This window comes from Armigeres subalbatus, chromosome 3 (genome assembly GCF_024139115.2).
Source record: "Armigeres subalbatus isolate Guangzhou_Male chromosome 3, GZ_Asu_2, whole genome shotgun sequence".
NCBI classification, from domain to species: domain Eukaryota; kingdom Metazoa; phylum Arthropoda; class Insecta; order Diptera; family Culicidae; genus Armigeres; species Armigeres subalbatus.
In genome coordinates this window covers 399,395,949-399,418,896 of record NC_085141.1, presented here as the reverse complement: position 1 = coordinate 399,418,896, position 22,948 = coordinate 399,395,949, and the positions used below count along the sequence as shown (strand labels likewise).

At 41.5% G+C, this 22,948-nt stretch overlaps 3 protein-coding genes across 4 annotated transcripts; 1 reads left to right on the top strand and 2 right to left on the bottom strand.

Moving 5' to 3' along the window:
* Nucleotides 1-456: 456 nt before the first annotated feature.
* On the bottom strand, nt 457-974 carry LOC134226917 (protein PET100 homolog, mitochondrial). Its single transcript, XM_062708028.1, has 2 exons — nt 841-974; nt 457-783 (listed from the first exon to the last, which is right to left on the bottom strand). The coding sequence occupies exon 2, from the start codon at nt 755-757 to the stop codon at nt 509-511; it is 249 nt and encodes an 82-aa protein (XP_062564012.1). The 5' UTR covers nt 758-783; nt 841-974; the 3' UTR covers nt 457-508.
* LOC134226915 (testis-expressed protein 10 homolog) lies at nt 966-14,842 on the top strand. The gene is made up of 4 exons (XM_062708025.1): nt 966-1,285; nt 1,471-2,063; nt 13,513-14,403; nt 14,463-14,842. Exons 1-4 carry the CDS (start codon nt 1,082-1,084, stop codon nt 14,818-14,820), a joined length of 2,046 nt encoding a protein of 681 aa, XP_062564009.1. The 5' UTR covers nt 966-1,081; the 3' UTR covers nt 14,821-14,842.
* A 42-nt stretch (nt 14,843-14,884) lies between these two features.
* Nucleotides 14,885-16,014, bottom strand: LOC134226916 (signal peptidase complex subunit 3). Of its 2 annotated transcripts, XM_062708027.1 has the most exons (4): nt 15,857-16,014; nt 15,629-15,792; nt 15,288-15,554; nt 14,885-15,225 (listed from the first exon to the last, which is right to left on the bottom strand). In XM_062708027.1, exons 2-4 carry the CDS (start codon nt 15,769-15,771, stop codon nt 15,096-15,098), a joined length of 540 nt encoding a protein of 179 aa, XP_062564011.1. In that variant the 5' UTR covers nt 15,772-15,792; nt 15,857-16,014; the 3' UTR covers nt 14,885-15,095. The 2 variants fall into 2 exon arrangements, with proteins under 2 accessions (XP_062564011.1, XP_062564010.1); XM_062708026.1 differs by having other exon boundaries at nt 15,629-15,995.
* Between the last annotated feature and the right edge of the window lie 6,934 nt (nt 16,015-22,948).

Below are 22,948 nucleotides of genomic sequence, written 5' to 3'. Positions count from 1 at the left end.
AGGGTGGCTGGGTTCGATTCCCGGTGCCGGTCTAGGCAATTTTCGGATTGGAAATTGTCTCGACTTCCCTGGGCATTAAAGTATCATCGTGTTAGCCTTATGATATACGAATGCAAAAAAGAAAACCTGGCTTAGGAACCTCGCAGTTAATAACTGTGGAAGTGCTTAATGGAACACTAAGCTGCGAGGCGGCTGTCCCAGTGTGGGGATGAAGAATTCTGCAATCTTTGTGATATACAACATGAATGAATTTAATTCCACCACTTCATTGTACCTTGACAGATACGTATTTCGACCTCAACAGTAAGGTCGTCTTCAGTGACTCGACTGGAAGTGGAAGTCGAGTGAGTCGAAAAAGGGAAGTCGGAATTCGGAATTAAAGGGAAAGGTACAAACTCGTCTTATGACAAGTGAAGACATTCCACTAAAAAGCTCGAAATAATTTTCTCAATAATTTGTGTTAAATCTTAAATATTTATTCGCTATTTGTATGTACAGATGAATAATCTTACTGCTTTTCCTTCCGCTCCATCTCTTCTAGCGCTGCGAACAATTCCCGATCCTTTTTCTCCCTCATATTCCGGATACACTGCTCGATTGCTTCCCGGTGTTCTTTGTTCTCCGGCGGATAGATCTGTCGCTTTGTTTCAGTAACCCACTTTTCGAAATACTCCGGCTGATTGAACCAATAAAACATCGCCACCGGGAACGTCATGTACAGGGCCATTCTGCCGACCTCCATCATCCAACCGCCCATGATTGAATTGGTTTGTTGTTTGTGCTCTGAAAAAGATGGACATTAGCTTTGAATAATAAGGAAATTCAGTTAAAATCTAGAACCTTTTGAAGTTATATAAAAATGGCTTCGCGTTTCATCAGCTGGCTGGATTGTTTGTTTCTAATTTTTAATGCACTTTGTGACATATTTTGATGCACTGACAGCATGTAAAAAGTGCTGTCGGCCTCGTCAGGTCGATCATCTGGCTGAGTGCTGACACGTGCTTCTGTTTACTTCATTTGGTGCGAGTTGTTTTGTTCGGTTTGCGTTCAATCTCTATTTTATTAATACAAAAATACAAAAATGGGAGGAAACTCGAGAAAATTTAAAAAAGCTGAAAAAAGTAAAATCAAATTGAAAAGTGCTCTTAAAGGCGCCAAGCTACCGAAAGGTACCAATGTCACAAAGACTAATTTCAAAGTGCGGAAGATTGTAATCCCGGATCAGATTAAGCAACGGAACCTAACGGATGCCAATGTCTTGTCTAGCCGTAGTTTGACCGTTAAGGTAAGAATTATGATTGATGGCAATATCGGTCGGTATTATCGGTATTATCCATTTGTATGTATTTAGATAATATGCACCTACTCACATATATATCAAATAATTATACGTTCAAAAAATTTATGATTCTACTACATTGATCTACGTTCGCTAATTAGAATATAATCACATATTGATCACCGTTTCAGGACTGCCTCGCAAAATTGAAGCACACAAATTCAACAGCCAAGTGCGACGGCCTCCGTGGTATACGGGAAATCCTCGCCAAACTACCTACGGAAGTCACAGACAATCACTTAAGCACGGCTATCAAGTCGATCGCCAGCATCTCCATCGATATAGAACGGGATGTGCGTAGAGATTGCTACAAAACACTGGGAGTGCTATTCGCCGCCGCCGGACAGGATAATGTACATCCGTTCTTCGACGTTCTGTTGTCCTTCCTGCGGTGCGCAATGACTCACATCCAGCCGAGGATTCAGGAAGATTCGTTACTATTGTTGGACACCTATCTGCAGCATTTGCCGCAGCTTATTCTGTTGAATAGGGACAAAATTTTCCCGCAATTCCTGGACATGATATCTAAGTTGCGTAGCGAATCAAAACCGGAACGGACGTTGACGTTGAGCCTGAATAAGCAATCAACAAATACCAAGTGGCGAACGCGCGTGCTGATGCGTTTGATTGGTATGCTGCGGATATTGATTGATAGTAAGAAAAGTCAAGGAGTGGAGGCGACGGTTGAGAACGAACCCATGGAAACCGACGATAAAGATAATCCGTAAGTACCTGTTATGCTTGGTCCATTATTTTTATTTGCTCAAACTAAGGCCGGAGTTACTTGTGCAGTATATAAAAGCCTTAGCTTGGTCCATGGCCTCACATCGCAAACCACGCAGTCTACGGAGGGTCCGCAAATCGCCCTCCAACTGATCGATTCGCATTGCTCACAGTGCAGCTCGCCTTCTTGTGCCCGTCGGATCGTTGTCGAGAACCATTTTCACCGGATTACTATCCGACATTCTGGCTACGTGTCCGACCCACCGGAGTCGTCCGATTTTCGCGTTGTGAACGATGGATGGTTCTCCCAACAGCTGATGCAAGCACTTTCCTTTCGAAACCCCCAAGTGCGCGTTGGTCCTCAACGAGCATCGTTCAGGTCTCGTCCGTAGAGGACTTTGAGCGTTTTGTAGATAGTCAGTTTGGTACAGCGGAGAATTTTATTCGTTAGGAGCGTCTTGCGAAGTCCAAAGTACGTAAATTTCCTGCCATAATGCGTCTCCGAATTTCTCTGCTAGTATCGCTATCGAAGGTCACCAGCCCAATTCTTCGACCACCTCAATTTCGTCACCACCGATACAAACTCGTGGTGGGTGGCTTACATTGCCCTGGGTATTGATGACTAGTCCAATCTGCTTACCTTCCCTTTTCAGTCTGATGTAAGTTTTCTCCAGGCACGAAAGGCCATCACCTTGCCGTAACCCTCTGCGCGTTTCAAAGGGACTCGAGAATACCACTGAAACTAGAACTTAGCTAGAACAAAACACATCACCCGATCCATCGTCGTCTTGATCTTGATTAACCGTATCAGTTTATTCATCTCCTCCTTTTCCTCTTTCTAGTCCTTTTGATGGAAGGACCCCTCACATTTATATCGCGGTGGTCTGGATCTCTACTCCACACTGATCTTTTAATGTAATGAGTAGGTCACCAGCTTCAGTAATTCCATCCAAGCCCTTCCATTGGATGACTGACTCTGGGCATAGGACTCTGACATATATCCAATCACCCCCCAAGTATTCAGTAAATTTTTTGTACACAGAGCTCTTCTGTGCAGCATCTCGCCTCAGGACATAAATCATCTCGCTCTTCTGCGTCATACGGATGCAGTTGACGTGTTTTTTTTCCTAGACCAGAGAGTGTTTTCTCTCCTCTTATGGCTTTCGGGACATCCGCGCAGCTCTTTCCATCAGTTATGGCGATAATAGCCTTTCCTCTGAGTCGTGGATTGCTGCTATTTTTAGAAAACGCATTTTTACTTCTACGAGCACTTTCTTTCTTCGCCGCAGCTATCTCCTCTGCCGTTTGTTTTACTGATAGATACACTTATCGTATTTGAGTCGGCAACCTGACAACCTTATACACAACTTGCAATTATTGTATACTTCTTCGACGAACTTTGTTTCACCTAAAATTTATTTATTCTGTGCGTAGTTCTTGAGTTATGCAGAAATTTCTGTTTCATTTGTATGGGAGCCCCCCTTTTCAAAAGAGGGAGGGGTCCCCAGCCATCTAAAGAACCTTCCCCAGCCCCAAAAACCTCTGCATACAAATTTTCACGCTGATTGGTTCAGTAGTTTCGGAGTCTATAATGTTCAGACAGACAGAAATTCATTTTTATGTATGCAATATAGAATAGGTAATTAGGATAGTTTTTATTACCGCATGACTTTATCGAAATTAATTTATTGGCTTTTTTCGGTGATAATTATACTACTCAAAGCGAAAGAAAGTAGATGAAAGTAATGAAAAAGATACAGATTCGATTGACACCGCAAGCGAGCGGCAAGTGTGAAATGAATAGAAACTGAAGATTACACTGAGGATACTGGTCGTAAGAACATCATACGTTTCTCTTTTGAAATTTCATCACAAGAAAATGTATTGATTTTCATACGATTCTCTTATGGAATGCATTTCATACGACAATCTCATGAAATATTTTCAGTTTGTTAAAAAAAAGTGTAACCCGGGTTCGAACCATGGACATCGTGATTAGGAGGCGTGCGTTCACACCACACGCCCATCGACGCTTCGAGAAACTGTTTTGTTGGATACCCAATAAAAAGTTAGAATTGATCGAAAAAGGATCCCACGATTTTCATAGTTTAATTCGTATGAAACATTCTCATAAGTTTGGTCGTATGAAAATCTTACGGCCAGTATCCTCAGTGTAGCAGAGGGCGGTATGAGAGTAGGGACGTTCCGATACTTCAAAATATCGATATTTGATTCGATACGATAATCGAATCAAAGTATCGATATCATCGATATATTGGAATGAAAATATCGATATATCGGAAAATCATATGATATTTCTAAAATAAAAAAATTTACAATTAATTTGCTGAAAATAATTCAATTACTTTCGTATTACTCTATAACCTCCTTACAATAATTATTAGAAATGATTTTTTTCTTTTACTTAATCCAGTGACGTTTCCCCAACCTCAAACTACAAAGAAACAGACGTCTCACTTAGAACAAAATGCAATAAAAATCATCGTCACAGAAACATTGTCGCCCAATGCTAAAACCATTGTGTTTGTTCAAGCGGCAACCAGATGGTGGTAGTGCACAAACGTCAATCACAAGCAAAATCGATGGAAGCGCCAGATTTAACCTGTAGCGGCGGCTTTTTAGACATGATACAGACCTCGCTATTTTCCGTTAGCTCGAACAATTCAACTGAAGTTTCGAGAAATTTGTCGAAATTCCACTGTCGATTTTTCTATATCGGGTTGTTCTCTTCTCTTTCTTTCTTTCTTTCTTCAGAATTTCCACGGAAGTTTTTTTAATTTTTAAAATCCAGAATTTTCACGGGAACATACATTGAAAAATTGTTAACTAACTATAGTTTCTCCTAAATTTTCACGAGAAACTAACGGCAGGAAATTTTCTTCGATTTTCCCGGGCATTCTTTAAAATTTACGCAAAAAGTTTCACCATAAAAAAATAAAAAATTTCATCAGAAACCCCTAGAAATATTTTAAAGAAATTCTCTTTAATTCCTACGGGGCATTATTTTGAAGGAAATTTTCATATGTTTTCCAATTCTTCTTAAGTCCCATTTCCACAAATCTCTTCCTAACTTTGATTTATCTAATTTAGGCAAAAAGTTGATTCATCTAATTTAGGTATCATAGAAACACATCAAATATATAATTGAATTCGCATAAGGATTCAAGCACCAGCGGCATGACAGATGTTGCACAACGGCGCGTCAATGCAAAGTGTCAGTTGCTAAAACTATTTGTGATGGCAGTGCACACCTCATACCATCCGCGCTACCAAGAAAAATCCTCTAAACCAGTAAAAATACGGCATTGCAGATCTATTTTGAAGCATTTTCTTACACAAATTACCAATTGTATGGTATGGTATGTTATTTTTGTGTTACTTTGTTCTGATTCAATATATCAATATCGAAAGCGAAAATATCGATATGACCGATATATTGAAAGCAAAATATCGATACAAAAATATCGGATATCGAAACAAAAATATCGATATTCCGATATATCGGAAGTATCGGAACGTCCCTATATGAGAGTACAAACATTGTTGAAATCGCTGTTATTCTGCCTAACGTCCACCCAGGTATGCCTTAGATAGTGACGTGGTGATCACTGTACCAAGACAGCCCTTATCCCTGCAAATCTCGGCTGGCGGCACTCAGCTTTTGCGGGATGCTTTGAACTTCTGATAGAACATGCGTGTTTTCTAATAAGGGCACAACTGGTCCATCTCCTCTCACTACGCTTCTTCCAGGCGATGTTTCTTTTCTTGAAAGAGGCGGGTCTGCTGTCGACAGCACCACCTTCTTATTCATTGTGAATCTGGCATATAGGGGAACTGTTCCGTTATCAATCTCACTGAACATATATATATATTCATCTCATCGCAAAACCAAGAAATACAGCACTCGTCGCTTCGTTTTGCTAACACGCGTGCTCACTGGTGAAAAAAAAAAAATAAGAAACAAACCAAATTAATTTTCATTGCTTTGTTTTTGATGAGCTGGGGGATGGAGTGCCGAACCGTTCCCCTACTTAGATCTTAAATCAAGATAATTTTGGAGGAGCAATGACAAACTATTATTATTATTATTTAATCAGACTAAGGCCGAAGTGGCCTGTGCGGTATATAAAAGTCTTCTCCATTCGGCTCGGTCCATGGCTACACGTCGCCAACCACGCAGTCTACGGAGGGTCCGCAAGTCATCTTCCACCTGATCGATCCACCTTGCCCGCTGCGCACCTCGCCTTCTTGTGCCCGTCGGATCGTTGTCGAGAACCATTTTCACCGGGTTATTGTCCGACATTCTGGCTACGTGCCCGGCCCATCGCAGTCGTCCGATTTTAGCGGTGTGAACGATGGATGGTTCTCCCAACAGCTGATGCAATTCATGGTTCATTCGCCTCCTCCACGTACCGTCCGCTATCTGCACCCCACCATAGATGGTACGCAGCACTTTCCTTTCGAAAACTCCAAGTGCGCGTTGGTCCTCCACGAGCATCGTCCAGGTCTCGTGTCCGTAGAGGACTACCGGTCTAATTAGCGTTTTGTAGATTGTCAGTTTGGTACGGCGGCGAACTCTATTCGATCGGAGCGTCTTGCGGAGTCCAAAGTACGTACGATTTCCAGCCACTATGCGTCTCCGAATTTCTCTGCTGGTGTCATTTTCGGCAGTCACCAGTGAGCCCAAGTACACAAATTCTTCTACCACCTCGATTTCGTCACCACCGATGCAAACTCGCGGTGGGTGGCTCACATTGTCTTCTCTTGAACCTCTTCCTATCATGTACTTCGTCTTCGACGTGTTGATGACTAGTCCGATCCGCTTAGCTTCCCTCTTCAGTCTGATGTAGGCTTCCTCCATCTTCTCAAAGTTACGTGCCATAATATCTATGTCGTCGGCGAAACCAAATAGCTGGACGGACTTATTGAAAATTGTACCACTCGTATTAATCCCTGCTCTTCGTATTACCCCTTCCAAAGCGATGTTGAATAGCAAACACGAAAGACCATCGAAAGCAATGACAAACTAACACTCATGAAAATTAGGTTTACATATTGAAACGGATTGGGTGTATACTAATGAAGAAGCCATTGCGAAAGTTTTGTTTGATCTGGAAAGTATCCACACTACCCGTAGCTCCTTCACCTCTGCCAGTGGTGGACTAACAACGTGGACCTGCGCTCGGTGGAGCCCTGACGGGGTTTACCGACAACCTGTGTACGCACGATGATACTCTCCGCCATCCGGTAGATAATGGCAAGACTGTTTTTGCCATCCAATGCAAATTAATGGATTCTTCCATAACCTTCCAGACCTGGAGATGCTGGTACACAAGTAGCAGCCAGCTGTACTCGCATTGAAAAAAAAATCACAGGGTCACTCCAACGACCATGGGTACGACGATCAGCCAGAAGTTTCGTTGGCATATGAAAACCGGAACCAATATTTACCACTCGGTAGCTATCGGAACATATACAGAACTTGCTGTCACACAAATTGAAATTAACTCAAACCTACCAATTGTCGCCGTCCGAATGTCGTGGCCTTCATCAATTTCTGTAGTTTCTTGGTATCTCTCAAACGAAAAAATCAACAACCTACAAAACCAGCTTAGGGCGGCGCTAACCTAAATACCACATCCAATGCTTGTACTCGACGATGACAATGGACTCATCAAGCATCAGACAGCCGACGCAACAATGCAAGAGGATCCATAATCAGCCTAGCCAGCGAACGTGATATAACTGTGCTGAACGATGGTTCTACAACATTTTCCCGCGGTCAATTCGATACGGCAATCGATGTCTGTTTGTGCTCGGCCCTTGTCACTTACCATCTACTCTTGTCCGTGGACTGTGACCACATGGGAAGCGATCACACACACCTATTAGTGCTGGAGCTCGCAAATATAGTCGCTCCGAAAACCAGTCGTCGCCCTCGGTGGCTGTATAATGAAGCCAACTGGACAAACTTTCGAGAGGAATTGAACAAAGAACTGGAACATGGACCATCCTTCCGCATAGAGGACTTCTCGAGCTTGATCCACAACGCAGCCGCTGCCACAATGCCAAAAACTACACTAAACCCGGGCCGTCGAGCCTTGTACTGGTGAAGCGACCAAACACTATTAGCGGTAAAAGCCCGAAGCGTTCAGCTCACGGTCTCTTATATATGAGAGTAAATCGTCGATTTCCCCTCTTGGGAAAACATGTTGCAAGAGGCAGTTTTGACGTAGGACTTACGTCTCTATTCACTATACCGGGTGTCATTTCAAAATATTCAAATCGACCGCGTTACGCTGTGTTGAAAGATTTTAAACGTTAATAGCGTTCGTCTCAGTGGACGAATTTCTGCGGTAAGCCCCTCAGTCGACAGATTTCAAGTATGCCTTTCATGTCCATGAAACTGTTTTCAATGAAAAACATTGAGATCAAGGGAACCTATAAATATGGGTACCGCATAATTCTTGCATCATTCCATTACCACGTTCTGATTGGTGCAAACACCAGCGAATGAGCAGCCGCTGGGTCTGCCGAGAAGCCATAAAATAGCGCAATGCGATTTTTTCCTTTCATTCTGACCGGGACAAGCGAAGCAACCGCATTATCGATTGAACCTGCACCTTTTAGCAGGGAATGAAGTCATCGAAGCCACCATCATCAGCCGAAACCTAGCTAGTACAGCAGCAGTCCACCGTACAGACCCGACAAAGCAGCAATGCTGAGCAGATACCGGCAGCAGCAGCAGCAGCAGAGTCGAGCCGAGACCGGCCGGCATCGGTGATGAGCCGAGACAGGCTGAAGAAAAGCCACATGATGCAGCATGTATGTTTAAAAAACAAACGGTTCTTCAGAGAGCCAATGATAGAGATCAATATCGAAGCTTTCAATTCACTTCGGGATAGAAATTGCAGGGTTGTTACGGAGATCCTGAAATATTTTCCGCGCTAAATCTGCGCCGACTAAAATCAAATCCAAAGTTTTTATAATATTACTGATTTTAAGTATATGTTTTAACTTCAACGTTACACATGTTTGTACAAAATTGAAAATAAGTTTAAGGAAAAAGCAGTTGATATAACAACTCATCTAGATGGTCCTTCTTGGAATTTCTGAAGAAGTCGCTCCAAAATTGTCTGCGGGTGTTTCTCCGAGAACATCTGTGGAAATTTCTCCATTCTTGCAAAAGGTTCCCCGGAAATTTATGCGGAATTTCATTTTTTCATAAATTTTTGTGAATTCCTCAAAAAGAACATGCAGGAAATTTTCGGGAACTGTATGTGGACACCCCTAATTAATTCCTACAAAAATCGCTTGGAAAATTCTAACAGAAATTGGTTGGTGACTTCCTGCTGAAAAACTTCCGAAAAATCTGTTGTTAAATTTTCAGGATTTTTCACAGAAATTCTTGTGATCATAGCTATATAAACTTCGAAGGAAATCGCAACGTGAATTCTTGCGGGAATTTCTCGGGAATCTCTGCAAAAACTCTTCCGGGAAAACATTTTCAAAAATGTTCAACAATTTTTTTTTTTAAATCAACATCAAAAACAATTTCTGCGGAAGCACTTAAATGACGGGTGTTCATGTCCTTCAACAGACATGTTTTGAATGCGCCATGCTTCAGAATGGTTTAAAAAGACAACAAGTGGCGCCCCTCTCCTCATAACATTTGTTTAATCAATGCTCAAGAGTGTAACCATGGAATTCAAACAGGGTTTGTTAATATCCGAAAATTGATGTTAGTAAATAACTATAAACGTTAATTTTGTTCTCGAAAACATTTGCTAACGAGAATAAAGCCCATCTAGATAGACATAAAACTAATTTTCAAAAAAAACGTCCTTAGATATAGAATTTCATTTGTTTAAATACTCCTAAAACTAAATCCACACAAAGTCCTAAAATCGTTAAGTAAAATCCGCGCCGAATCCGCGAAAACCGCAAAATCCGCGAAAATCGCGAAATCCGCTTAGTCGTAACAACCCTGAAATTGTACATACTTGAGTGCCAAATCCAATATTCTAGAGATAAAATTTTATGCGTGATTTTCATAAATAGCGTTAAAACTAACAGTGGATAATTTTTCTGACTTAACCGCGAAGTGGACGAAGGACTTCACTTGACCATGCCTTTAAAGATTCATAAGATGTTCAAATCTTTCACATAATCTTATTTGGATAAAAAACCACCGATAACAGCTCAAACATTAATAAACTATCAATCAATTTTTCATCAAAATGTTGGATTTTTTGGCATTGATAAAAAAATATGTAGAAAAACATTGTTTGATACTGACCGCACACAAAGCGAACGTGACTGAATGATCGTCCCATGTTATGAATTCTAAATCTTATCACCCGAAATCACATGTCCTTCCTTCTACTACTAACAATGTTGTCTCAGAAAAGAACACCCTACTTCCCACCTGAACTGCAATTCTAAGCTCGCTTGCCCGGCTTATTGGCCTGTATCAAGCGATAAGTCCCGTTAAGAAATAGACGCCAGCAGCGAGCAACAAGCGTAAAAAAGAAGAAGCCCTTCTCGAACGCGTTGATGATGATGACGCTTTGGCTGACAAAGAAGCGGGATACAAGACACTAGCTGATTGGCCCACCAACTGGGAAGCAAAGTGCATTCGCTCGCAGAGCATTCAGTCTTTTTTATACCATCACTAGAAATTCGCGGTTATTTGAAAATATCGTTTTCTTACTTTTTGCACTTAGCCGAAGCAAACAGCCTTTTTCAAGGCTCCAAGAGTTAAAAATAATGTTCTCCTTCAGTCGCTATCGCACGGATTAGAAGGCCCTTCAGTGGAAGGGCTGAGATACAGTCTACATTCCCTACTGAGCCAACTTGTGGTTTATTTCAGGCAGTCCTTTAGTGGGAAGGTTGCCACTGTCGAGGCTAATATTTCGTGACCGGACAGATACTTCCTGAATTTTTTTTGATGATTTTTGTTCGAGGTAGATTTGATTTCTGTGTCGGTTTTTATGAGAAGATTTTGCCAAGGAATGGTATGCAACGCCGATTATTTATCCAAAATAGTTGATGTGAGAAATTTGGACATATTATGTATCTTAAAGGCATGGTCAAGTCAAGTCCTACGTCCACTTAGCGGTTATGTCACAGACATTACCCACTGTTCGTTTTTTTTGAAGCGAAATACAACCAAATGAAGCATCTACCGGATATAATTATGTCTTCGCTATTGGATGATGTAGTTTTGAAACAAAAGTACTTCCCTCGTCCAGCTGGAGACTGCTTTTCCTCCTCGGTGGGTGGTTTTATTACTACGGGGTGGTACAAGCACATGGCTGTCTTTCTCGTCAATGACTGGATGACGGTAATTTGAGCCAAGGAGGCCTAAGTAAGTCGAGTTGCCTTGATGAGGTTGATCACCAACAAACATACCCGCAGTGATAGGGCAATACGGAGGCCTGTCGTCGACGCTATTTTTACCAGTCGCTTGATCTATGGCACCGAAATTACCTGCAGGGCTTTTGAAGAGATGATGCGATAGCTGTCTCCAACCTATAATAACGCCAGTCGAACATTATCCGGTCTCCTATGTTCCACCCCGGCTCTTGCGGCCTGTGTAGAATCTGGCGTTGCCCCTTTTAAGCATAAAGCGGCATTGGCAATCTGCTCCAAAGCGATTGGATATATAGAGCGCACCACGGGTAACGGGCAAGCTTGCTTCCTTGCTGACCAAGAAAACCTTGCCCTGAACACGGTGGCCAACTCCACGCTTCCCCCGGTGGAAAAACCCCCGGAAAAGAAGGCTGAAGCGTTTTTTTTTTTTTCAGAACGGATACGGACTGAGCATCAAACCACCGAAATCCGATATTCAGATGGCTATTGTTCATTCGGTCCTGACATGCAAATCCACAAAAGACTAGCCGATCAGTTCTCTGTTTTCTCACTAGAGGCAGCAGCACTTTCATCAAAGCCAAGTAACCAATCAATCCTGATTGCCACCGACTCAGCAAACGTCTTGCTAGGCTTAGAATCCCAACGGGCAAAATACCCGTGGGTCCAGGCATCTCCTTTATGTGGGTTGCCGGCCATGCTGACATCCATGGCAACGAAGAAGCTGATGTATTGGCAAATCTTGGCCGATCAAGTCATTACCTCACGCGATCAGTACCTGGGGCAGATGCGAAACACTGGATACAAAGAGAAATCGACAATAGGCCCATTCTGGAAAATGTGCGAAACCTGCAACCTGCAAAAAAGCGTTGAGCACATGATATGCGAATGCCCGCAGCTGGAACCACTCAGAGCTCAATACCAGATTAGCGGCATCCGAGATTCTATGAGCAATGACCGAATGAAAGAAACCCTAATGATCAACTTCCTTAAAGACGCTAAACTTTTTGATCAATTATAAAATCCCTGCATCAAATCTCCCCGAAACGACGACGATAATCAAATGCGACGACTACGGACACCTTACAAAATATCACTCCAGATCGACGACAGAAACAAACGAACACGGACCATAAAAAGACACGCTCTATGGACGGACAACGAACTTCAAAGATCTATACGACTCCAGTACCCAAGACTCCATTATTTTTGCCTTTCTCGTATACTAAGTATACGTAAAGGCTATAGCATTGCTCCAGAACATAACTTTTAATAGAAGGCTCGGAGACCCATAGTGTTATATACCAATCGACTCAGCTCGACGAATTGAGGTGATGTCTGTATGTGTACAAAAAATGTGAGACACACTTTTTGGCACTTCGCATTATCCGATTTACGATATCCATGGCATTCGACGCGGAATCATTCCTTATTTTTGCCTATGGAAAGTTGGCCCAATCGGACATTGCGTTCCGGAGTTATTAGAAAAATATTTATTTTTTCCACATTTTTCCAAGGATGGAAAAAGATTGCGAATTCGATTTTTTTTTTTAAAAAACTGCGGTAACGCATTTAAATAAACGCAAATACATGTGAATTGATGGAAATTACTGAATCTATCTCCCTAGAGTGCAATTTTGACCTCTCTTCTGAGCTTTTCTTGTTACCTTTATGTGTTTTCTTGTTTTATAATATGTACACGCGAAAGGCACCGCTAGGTGGATTATTCTGATTTTTTTCCATTGTTTTGAACTGAGTTGAATCAACCCAGGGCATAACACCTCAAAAATAAAGATTTAAAACAAACTTTTTCTAAAATAAATGTTGAATAGGAGTTCTGTGGCAAGAAAACCAGTTTAGAATTAGAAGAAATAATGTAGTAATGAAAGTTTGATAATGTTCTTATGTTTTGCGTACACACATACATTTTACACACAGACATGGCTTCTTAGAACCTCCAATAAAAAGTTTGATAAGTAATATTTTCCGAGAGACATATTTTCAAACAACACAATTGTGAAAAGAATGAAATCTAACTCATTTTTTTTACATTCAAGCTTTACCACTAAATCGATCCACGTATCGGCTATTGCTCAACCCATCAACAACGTCTTCGACTACCGAGAACAGCTGCACTTCCCCCTGGTTCGCCATCGTCTGTACCAGCCCTGTCAATTGACCTGCCTGTTCCGAAAGTCCATCGGTGAAGGCAAACTGTCGCTGTCCGACCAGATCGACGAAGGACGCAAGCTGAAAACCTACGTGCAAATGTTGATGCCATTGCTGTTCGAGTCGTGGCTCGAAGTCCGTCCCACGTCCGCTGGTGGCGAAACGATCGAACACGTGCTGTCTCATGAGGGGGCCACCACTTTGGGCCTTCTGTTGGATATTGCTATCCAACTTTGGGAGCTGATCGTAATTTACGGCCAGGAGACGAACAACGTCGATATGACCCGCTGGTTCCGGGAGCAATACTCTGAAGATTTCTGTAATCATATCTTGAAGGGTTTCCCGTTTTATCAGAGTCCGGGATCAACAGGTGGGAAGGGTCGTAACGCAGCTCAAATGCCAGACGATCCAAAGGAACGGAATGTCGACGAGAAGTGTTATCAGCAGAACTTCAACATTTGCTATTTGTATTGCTGCTTGAACGAGAACTTCCGTTCAGACCATAGCAAGAACTATGACAAAGTCGTCAACTATGTGGAAAGGTGCGTCAACAACTGGAAATTCCGTTCGCCAGAGGTGAACTCTCTTCTGCTTAAGGTTTTGCGTTACATGTTACTTGAAACGGACCACGCCTCGGTAAATAAGAATACAAGAGGACTGTTGAAAACATTGCTAGAGGTCTACATACAAGCGAAATTACCTCAGGATACGCGAAATCGAATTCTGATCCTTTTCTGCGACATTATTGTTCTAAACGATCGTCTCTGGAGAGAGTACGGGTAAGTTGATTTGGTTTAGTCCCAAATAATTCACGAATACAAATGTTTCATTCCAACAGGCAAGAAATCTTCACGCTTTGGTTACGAATGCTTCCGAATTTGCTCAAGAAGAAAGTTATAGATTTCAATGTGCTGAAGGCATTACTCTGCTTGGCCAAACAGAAGAACACAATTTTTCTGCACAGCTTGGAGGAGAACGTAGAGGACATCGTGGCTAATGTTGGCGCTATTAAGATGTTGAACGAGGAGTACCAGAACGAGGGCTTGGTTTTGCTAATCAATTTGCTATTTTGGATTAGCAAAAGGGACACGTTGGAGAAGCTTTTGCAACCTGAACGAATCAATTTGATGAAAATTGACGCTGACATTAAAGCTTACTTTAAAAGCACACTCGAGACACGATTAGCTAATTTGTAAAATTAAATCCTATCAAAACTATTTCAAACAGGATTTTCTTTCGAATAATGTCCGAAATTTCATATTTGTCTGACAATTTAACTTTTTTTTTCACTTATTTGAACCTCACCTACATCCAAATACTTACTTGATTTATGACTTTTAACTTTACGACCGGATCCGTACTCCGAAACATTCAGACTGAGTTCCACAGCTTCTCACTTTTTTTGCAATTGCAACTGCTTCGCGATTGATAGGGACACTAACTAAAAGAAAAGTCTTCTCCTAATAGCCGATTAGACCGGCGAAGGCATGTAAGATTCGGGGAATTTAAACGAATAATGCCCGTGGGCGAACACACTCGGCAGCAAACCAGCATTGGGAACGATGTTCCACGACAAGGTCAACGTCACGTTCTGGTGTCCCCTGGAGCAGCAATGAGTCAATTATTTTACAATTTCTGTTTTGTTTTTTTTTCGATTACTCACTTTAAGCCGTTACCATCGTCCCAGAAGTAGTATTTGGTGTTCATGTTCTTGAAGTCTAGGTTGGCATTCTCCCCCCGTAGGATGATTTTGTCCCACAGGACCACCTGGTTCAGTTCATTCTGCTCGGTCTGGTACTCGGCCGTCAGGTACAGGAAAAGCTGCTTCACGTTCCAGTTGAACAGACCATTGAGGTCGGTGCTGAGATCGAACGTCAGGAAACCCAGATCGTTCTTCTCCCGGGAAGCGCTAAAGTCCGGAACGTTTTTGCTGCAAACGGAAAAAGCAACACAAATTCGCTTACGTGGTTGTTTCAGATTTGATATTAGTCGGCCGTTGCTTACACAAGAACTTTGACGGTGTTGATCTTGGCATTGGTCCTGTAGTCATAGAAAAACGTAGATGCGAAACAGCAGAACGTCAAGAAGGCCAAAACGCTTAGCGAGTACGCCAAGATTGCGTTCCCTCGGGTTAAAACCGTGTGCATTTTGTTTCTGATGCAGGGGATCTAGTTTTCACAAATTTCACTTCAATGTAATACTTGTGATAAGAGCAAAATTCTTAACACTTACTTTTCTTACAAAATGAGACTCGTTAAACTAAACAGGATTTATCTATTTCCGAGATTTTAACACTTTTTTCCGTTTTTCAACTCAACAACTCCGATGAAAGTGCCGCTTGGTTCGGGCAGCGCTAATCAATCGAATCGCGACACGAATCAACAAAATGTCAAAAGCAGAAGAAAACAAAAAAGAAACAAAACGTCAAAGTTTTGTTCTGCGCAGAGGCGCTGTGATGGATGGGGGCATCATTCCAAAAACGTTTATTTATTTACACGGGTAGATCAAACAACCCAAATTTTGAGTTGTTTTCGATCTGGCATCTCTTTCATTCCATCCTTTGATGTCAAAAACAGAGAAAGAAAACCACCTAACGATAGCAGTTCGATGGGGGAAGCCAACGCTAGGTTAAAGGGGTTGAACTCAAATTTAGGTTGTTTAAACCTATTTGAACTTAACATTAGGTGGAAACAACTTAGTATTTAGGTACTTTTTCACACGGGATCAAACGGAAACTACTCAAATCCGAGTTGGGCCATCCAACTCAAAATTGGCTTCCCCCACCAACGGTCCAAATTAAGTGAAATGAACTTAATTTTGAGTTGTTTGAACTCCATTTTGGGTTGTCTGATCTAACCGTGTAGGCTGTGAACCATTCCACCGATTCGTTTAACTTTTAGTTAAAATTTGACAGTTCGATGGTTATTTCGCCGTGGTTAAAAATAACCCTGCTCCGGAGCATGGTTAGATTTGACAATTCGATAGTTAAACTTTGTTCGCGAGAAAATTGGCGCCAAATCCATTTCGTTCCGAATATAACTATCAATCTGTCAAAACTCAAATGGGTCGGCTTCGGGGTAAAATTTTAACCCCGATGGGAAAATAACCATCGAAGTGTCATATTTTAACTAAAAGTTAAACGAATCGGTGGAATGGTTCACAGCCTTACTTGCATAACTTTTTATGACAGACCTACCCGGATAAAAATGTACTATTGGTTCAATAGTGTAAACAATTGAATTACCATAAAATATACGGTGTACAATTGGCACTTTGATGTTGCATGAAGAAGAAGAAGCAGAAAGATGATAATCGAAAAAATCTCCATGGGAAACCATACGAAGAAGTTTTTAAAACTCGTCTCAAAAATTCTAGAACATTTTATTAAAACGGTAAGCAGTACGGGGTTGGACTTTTCTTCTACTATATAATGAACACAATATTCCTATTCAAAATTTTATTTTGTGATATTACACTTAATACACAGTAGAAGAAAAGTCCAACCCCGTACTGCTTACCGTTTTTAATTAAATTGCTTCTAGAATTTTTGAGAAGAGTTTTAAAAACTTCTTCGTATGGTTTCCCGTGGAAATTTTTTCGATTATCATCTTTCTGCTTCTTCTTCTTCATGCAACATCAAAGCGCCAATAGGATACATTGTTTCTTGATGGTTGCACAGATTGTTTCAACACTGAGGATACAATACATCAACATATTTCTCTAATGTAACTATACTTGCAATTGTTCTTGAAATGTTTTCGTACATAAGTTTCATACATTGATAACTTTTGAAACGTTTCTTTACATTGCATATAAACTATATAACAATATTTGCCTCATAGCGCCAAATATGCATTTTTTTCCCTTTAAATTGCATTGTTGAGCAGTAAAGCTGTCACAACTGAGAAATTAAAAATCGTATTGTTTTACTATACAAATACAATACAATCCATTGTATTATGGGGGCCGAGTGAGTGCCTGACATTCAAGAGGTGTAAAATATTTACATATTTTATTCAATGTAGTCCTTGATTCATTGAAAAACATTGGCAGATTCGTTTTCTACAAATCAACAAATCTCGGGTACTTATTCAAAAGGACGTAAATGTGATTTTGTTAACACGGAAGATTGGGAATATCGATTATAACCCAAGTAACCATGGAGCTATATATGCTTGCAAATAATACAGTCATTAAAGTTGACTTAAAGTGGAAAAAGGCCCTTTTACGACCAAAATAATGCTTCACTACTTTGACATGTTGAAATAAAACATAATGTTCGGAATTGAAGAACCAATTTGTAGCAAACCTGATTATTTTGGTTAGCTCAACTAAAATAGTTTGTATTTCATTATTTTTAGATACAATTTGCAGTTCATTTGATACTTACAAAGTAGTTTCTTTTCTATTCCTCGTGCACCCTCCTTCAATCCTGATTTGCTTTTCCTCCTAATATGTAGTACAGTCGGGATTCGCTGGTTGGGATTTTAATACTTGGGTCACTTTTTAGTTGGGCCTCCGCTGGTTGGACTGTACAGTCCCGATTCGCTGGTTGGGCCACGACCTCGGCCCAACTAACGAATTCGGTTTTTTAGTTCGGCCAACTGACAGCCATTTGAGCACGTGTATTTCGACTTGAACATCACAAATGATGCCCAGTGACGCCCAATACCATTTTCCGTGTTTACATTGAATTTTGACGTACGTTTGCTTTTTAGTTGGGCCACCGCCCAACCAGCGGAGGCCCATCTAAAAAGTGACCCAAGTATTAAAATCCCAACCAGCGAATCCCGACTGTACTAAATTTCTCTGTTAGATTTAATCAACTAACTGTATCTCTTTACTTACGTTTTGCACAGTATAATCCGGATTTATATTATTTTAATTTTTGTCACTTCTGACAACTCTCACTCACCCCTCGATATTACCCAGTGGTGTTGACAGTTCCCCAGCCCGTAACTCCGTATCCGGTTCTTCCGAGGATTCGGAATTACCGTCCTGTATTTCCAACACCGCTAAGTTTGCCGTTGCTCGTCGAAACACCCAGCTGTCCTCACGTTAGCCTGTCTGATCTTCCCGTCTTTTCCAGCGAACACTTCTTCGATGACTCCCCTTGTCCAATTCTTTCGATTTCTGCCATCAACTACGAATACGAGGTCACCCACTTGAAGAGCCTTGGAATCGTCGTACCACTTAGTGCGTTGATTAATGGTGGGCAGGTACTCTTTATACCACCGCTCCCACATGCGATCTGCCAAGTACTGTGACCGCTTGTACATGTTCCTCAACGCTTCTGCCATCTTCGTTGGGCCGCTCGTATTGAGGTCTGCCGCGCGGACCACTCCACGCAAGAAATGATTGGGAGTTATGGCTTCAACATCCGTTGGTTCCAGTGATCTATACGTCAAGGGACGTGTATTGATCATGTCTTCAGCTTCACTTAAGGTAGTCAATAGTACTTCGTCGGTTAGTCTCCTCCCGTCGTTCAACACTAGCATTGCCTCCTTCACCGACCTCACCATCCTCTCCCAAATTCCGCCCATATGCGGTGCTTCGGGAGGATTGAAATTCCACTTTATTGTGGCACTAGTGATTGCTTCAGCACACCCGTTTTCAATTTGTTTCAGCAACTCTTTACTAGCCCCTTTGAAGTTAGTCCCGTTATCCGAGAAGAATTCTTCCGGGCTGCCACGCTTACAGATGAACCTTCTAATTGCCATTAGACACGATTGTGTTGTTAGGGAATGGGCAACCTCCAAATGTACAGCTTTGACTGTCATACATGTAAATAGTGCTATCCATCGCTTTTCGGACCTTCGACCTATGGAAACTTCCACAGGACCAAGATAATCCACCCCTACAGCAATGAACGGACGAATCTGCGGCGTAATACGCTGAATGGGTAAAGGACCCATCATTGGAACATGTGGGCGACTGTGCACAATTTTACATCTTATGCATTCTCGTACGGCATGACTAACTGCAACACGTAAATTTGGAATGTGAAACTTCTGGCGAAGTTCATTTACCACGGTCTCTTGATTTGTGTGTCTGTATTTCTCATGGTAATAAAGAATCAGCATCTTCCTAATGTAATGTTCTTGATAGAATGATTGGGTACTTCATAACGCAAGGAAGCGACATCGAGGCTTCCATTATGCCACCCAATTTTATGACACCGTTTTTGTCTGAAATTGGCCTCAATTTGTACAAAACAATAGGTTTGTCGATGCGGATTGGAGTCTGAATTGTATTTTCAATGTTTTTCATCAGTATGGCCGCTTCATCTGGAAAACTCTGGCTCTGAGCGAGCTTCCACAGTATATTTTCTGCCCTCGAAAGTTCTTCTTGTTGAAGTGGTTGGCACACCGCCAGTCCGTTTGATTTTATCATTAGTGCCTGATTAGCAGTAGCCTTAGATGTTAACATCGGTTGGCCGATATTCTTCCGTCTACAGTTGTCTATGAAACGCAATATCGATGTCATACTTCGAAGCAGCCGTGTCCAGCGAGAAAATCTTCCACTGTCGATAACCTTTTCCAAAGATGTCTTTCGGTGGTGTAGCACGACGGCTCGAGCCTCTTCACTTGTTTCATCAGACAAAACTGCTTGAACGGGCCAACGTTCTTCTGGGTCGAACAAAAATTTGGGTCCGGTGAACCATTCGCCTTCGCTTTCCGTTGGTGGACCTCTCCCCCACTTTGTCAATACATCTGCGCCATTCAATTTGGAAGGCACCCAACGCCAATCGGTAGGCTTCATTAGCTCCAAAACTGCGCCGATACGAAAGGCCACGAATTGCTTAAATTTATGCTGATCGGAGAAAATCCAACTACGAACGGTTTGTGAATCAGTCCACAGAACATATCGTTGGAATTTAATCGAATGAGTGTCCAGGATCGTGCGCAGCATTCGTGCACCTAACACAGCGGCCATTAACTCCAAACGTGGGATCGATTGCCGTTTAAGTGGCGCCACTTTTGAGCGTGACATTAACAAGTAACATCGGACATTGCCCTTGATCACCGCTCGCAGATAACCAACACAGCCATACGCGTACTCACTAGCATCCGTAAAAATATGCAGATCCGCTGATTGAACCGATGCCCACTGTTCGTTGCCAAAAACACAACGCGGAATTCGTATAGCTTCTATCTTCGGAAGTAGATCAATCCAGCGCTTCCATTTAGTCCAGCATTCATCGTTCACTGCATCGTTCCAAGCGCACCCCGTGCGCCATAGATCCTGTATACAATATAAGAAACATCAATTTTGACGATTTTGCTTTTGCAATAACGACTCAAAACCAATTGTAATGTTAATGGTACAATTCCTTCGGCAACATCGTGCATTACGTCCAACGCATAGTTTTCACAAATGTGAAAATTGTCTAATTCGTTAAGTATACATCCTTGGCGTTGCAGGCCACAATCGGTTGACGAAATTTCGCCTTCGTTCAATTGATCCATCTTAATATTATACCACTGTTGTGTCCGAATAGGATATTTGACGTACGGATCTTCTTTGAATAATGGTCGTGAGATGGTACAAATTCGGCAAAAAAAGTTAGCACCCGGTCCAAGTAAATTAAACACCTCATGAAGTGCTAAGGTGTCACCGCAAAAAACCGCCAATGTAGCTCTGAGAACGTAGTTTTCTGATTCATAGCAAACCGTTACTCCTTTTTCAAGCTTTTTCAAATCGGATACCAATGGCTGTAAGATTTTATTATATCCGTGTTTCTTCGCATCAACTGATGTACAGTAGAGAACAGGAAATATGCTTTTTGGGGAAGAATTGTACTTGTCCGGGAAATTTTGAACTTTAAATGCAAAGCATGACATTTTATTAATGCCTGCTCTGCTACTTATCGCATTACCCACTTCTACGTCATCCTGGTACAAGCTTAGCCTTATCGAGTTAGGATGTTTTTGATAAAAATCACTGGTTTTGTACGTTTCACCCGTAGAGAAAGAAACATATTCCTTCATTCAACCAATAGATCTCTGTTCAATTTCAGATTGCTCGAGCAATTTACGATTTGACGGATTTCGGAATATCAGTTTCAATGTGTCTATGATAGGGATATATGAGAATGTCTCGTTCACTCTAACTTTCTTGTGCAACCCGCGTACATGTCGCACATCTTCCCGATAAGCAAGCATCTTTTCTACGGGCTGAGGCACGCTAATAGCAATATTCTTCAAGAACTGCGTCCGTTTGGGGAATGTTGTTACATCAGCGAATAGTCCAGAGAAATGGAATTCGTTGAGAAATTCAATAGTGATTGTCTGCTTAGTATTCAGAATATGTTTTTCCAAGAAAGAAGTAGTAAGATTTCGTAAACGTTCCGTTATCATTCATATCAAACTGTCACATAAGCCCATTACTTCTGTGAGTTTTGTCTGAGGTAATGCAACATCTCCCGGAAGTCGACAAATTCCAAGAGCAGCTGTTCTCTTGATCTGCTCCACGGTTATGTTTTCAGAGTAACTGTTGCTTTCATTGCCGAAATCTTCAACAGATAAATTATGATCGAGTGTGGGTGATTCTAACCTTGCTCTTTTTGCGGAAGAAGCAGTACAGTACTCAATACTCAACTTCTCGCTTTCAAAGGGAATACTCAGTTTTTCAGGGATTGGTGGATGATCGTTCAAAATATGTCGTTTGAGAGAGGTGAAATGTGAATATCTCATTTTGCATTTTCGAAAAGTGCAGTCAAAAGAAATCATTTCTGCCGAAAAATGATTTTCTTTTAGATGGAAGTTTATGTGACGTTGCAACCCATTAGCGTAACCCGGAACTAGGACTTTACAGAAAAAGCAGCGAATGCTATCGTTTATCTCCTCTGCTGTCTAAAAATAAAGAAATCAGTACTTACAAAGTAACTGTCTCAGCTTATTTCTTACTGGTTGCTCTTCGGCGTCGATTTTCGCCAAAATCCCGTCCATTTTCACTGTTTAAAAAAACTCGTGCGTTCACAACTTCGAACTTCAATAAAATGGCTGACCGTCAATGACAGATGCGGTAGGTGAATATGTTAAATTACCGAGATTCGTCAGTTTTTATAGCCGAGGTCGGTGATATTCATTTTTAACGACAATGTCGTTGAGCTACATTAACGAGATTCGGTAAAACATAAAAAATAAATAAAACTCGTCAAAACAAAATACCGAGAATCAGTAAAAATTAAAATTTTAACGAAATATCAGTAAAAATTGTGATTTACCGAGCATGTTCAGCAATCTTGATTACCGAGATTAAAATGTGGGTTTAAGTGTGTACCAGCATTTTCCCATGGATAGTGAAGGGAGCTACTAGCCC

Coding starts and splice junctions, on each gene's coding strand:
- LOC134226916 (XM_062708027.1), bottom strand. CDS start 15,771: ATGCACACGGTTTTAACCCGAGGGAACGCAATCTTGGCGTACTCGCTA. Junction 15,555..15,628: donor AACACCGTCAAAGTTCTTGT/GTAAGCAACGGC, acceptor TTCCGTTTGCAG/CAAAAACGTTCCGGACTTTA. Junction 15,226..15,287: donor GACGATGGTAACGGCTTAAA/GTGAGTAATCGA, acceptor TTGCTGCTCCAG/GGGACACCAGAACGTGACGT.
- LOC134226915 (XM_062708025.1), top strand. CDS start 1,082: ATGGGAGGAAACTCGAGAAAATTTAAAAAAGCTGAAAAAAGTAAAATC. Junction 2,064..13,512: donor ACCGACGATAAAGATAATCC/GTAAGTACCTGT, acceptor TTTACATTCAAG/CTTTACCACTAAATCGATCC. Junction 14,404..14,462: donor CGTCTCTGGAGAGAGTACGG/GTAAGTTGATTT, acceptor TCATTCCAACAG/GCAAGAAATCTTCACGCTTT.
- LOC134226917 (XM_062708028.1), bottom strand. CDS start 757: ATGGGCGGTTGGATGATGGAGGTCGGCAGAATGGCCCTGTACATGACG.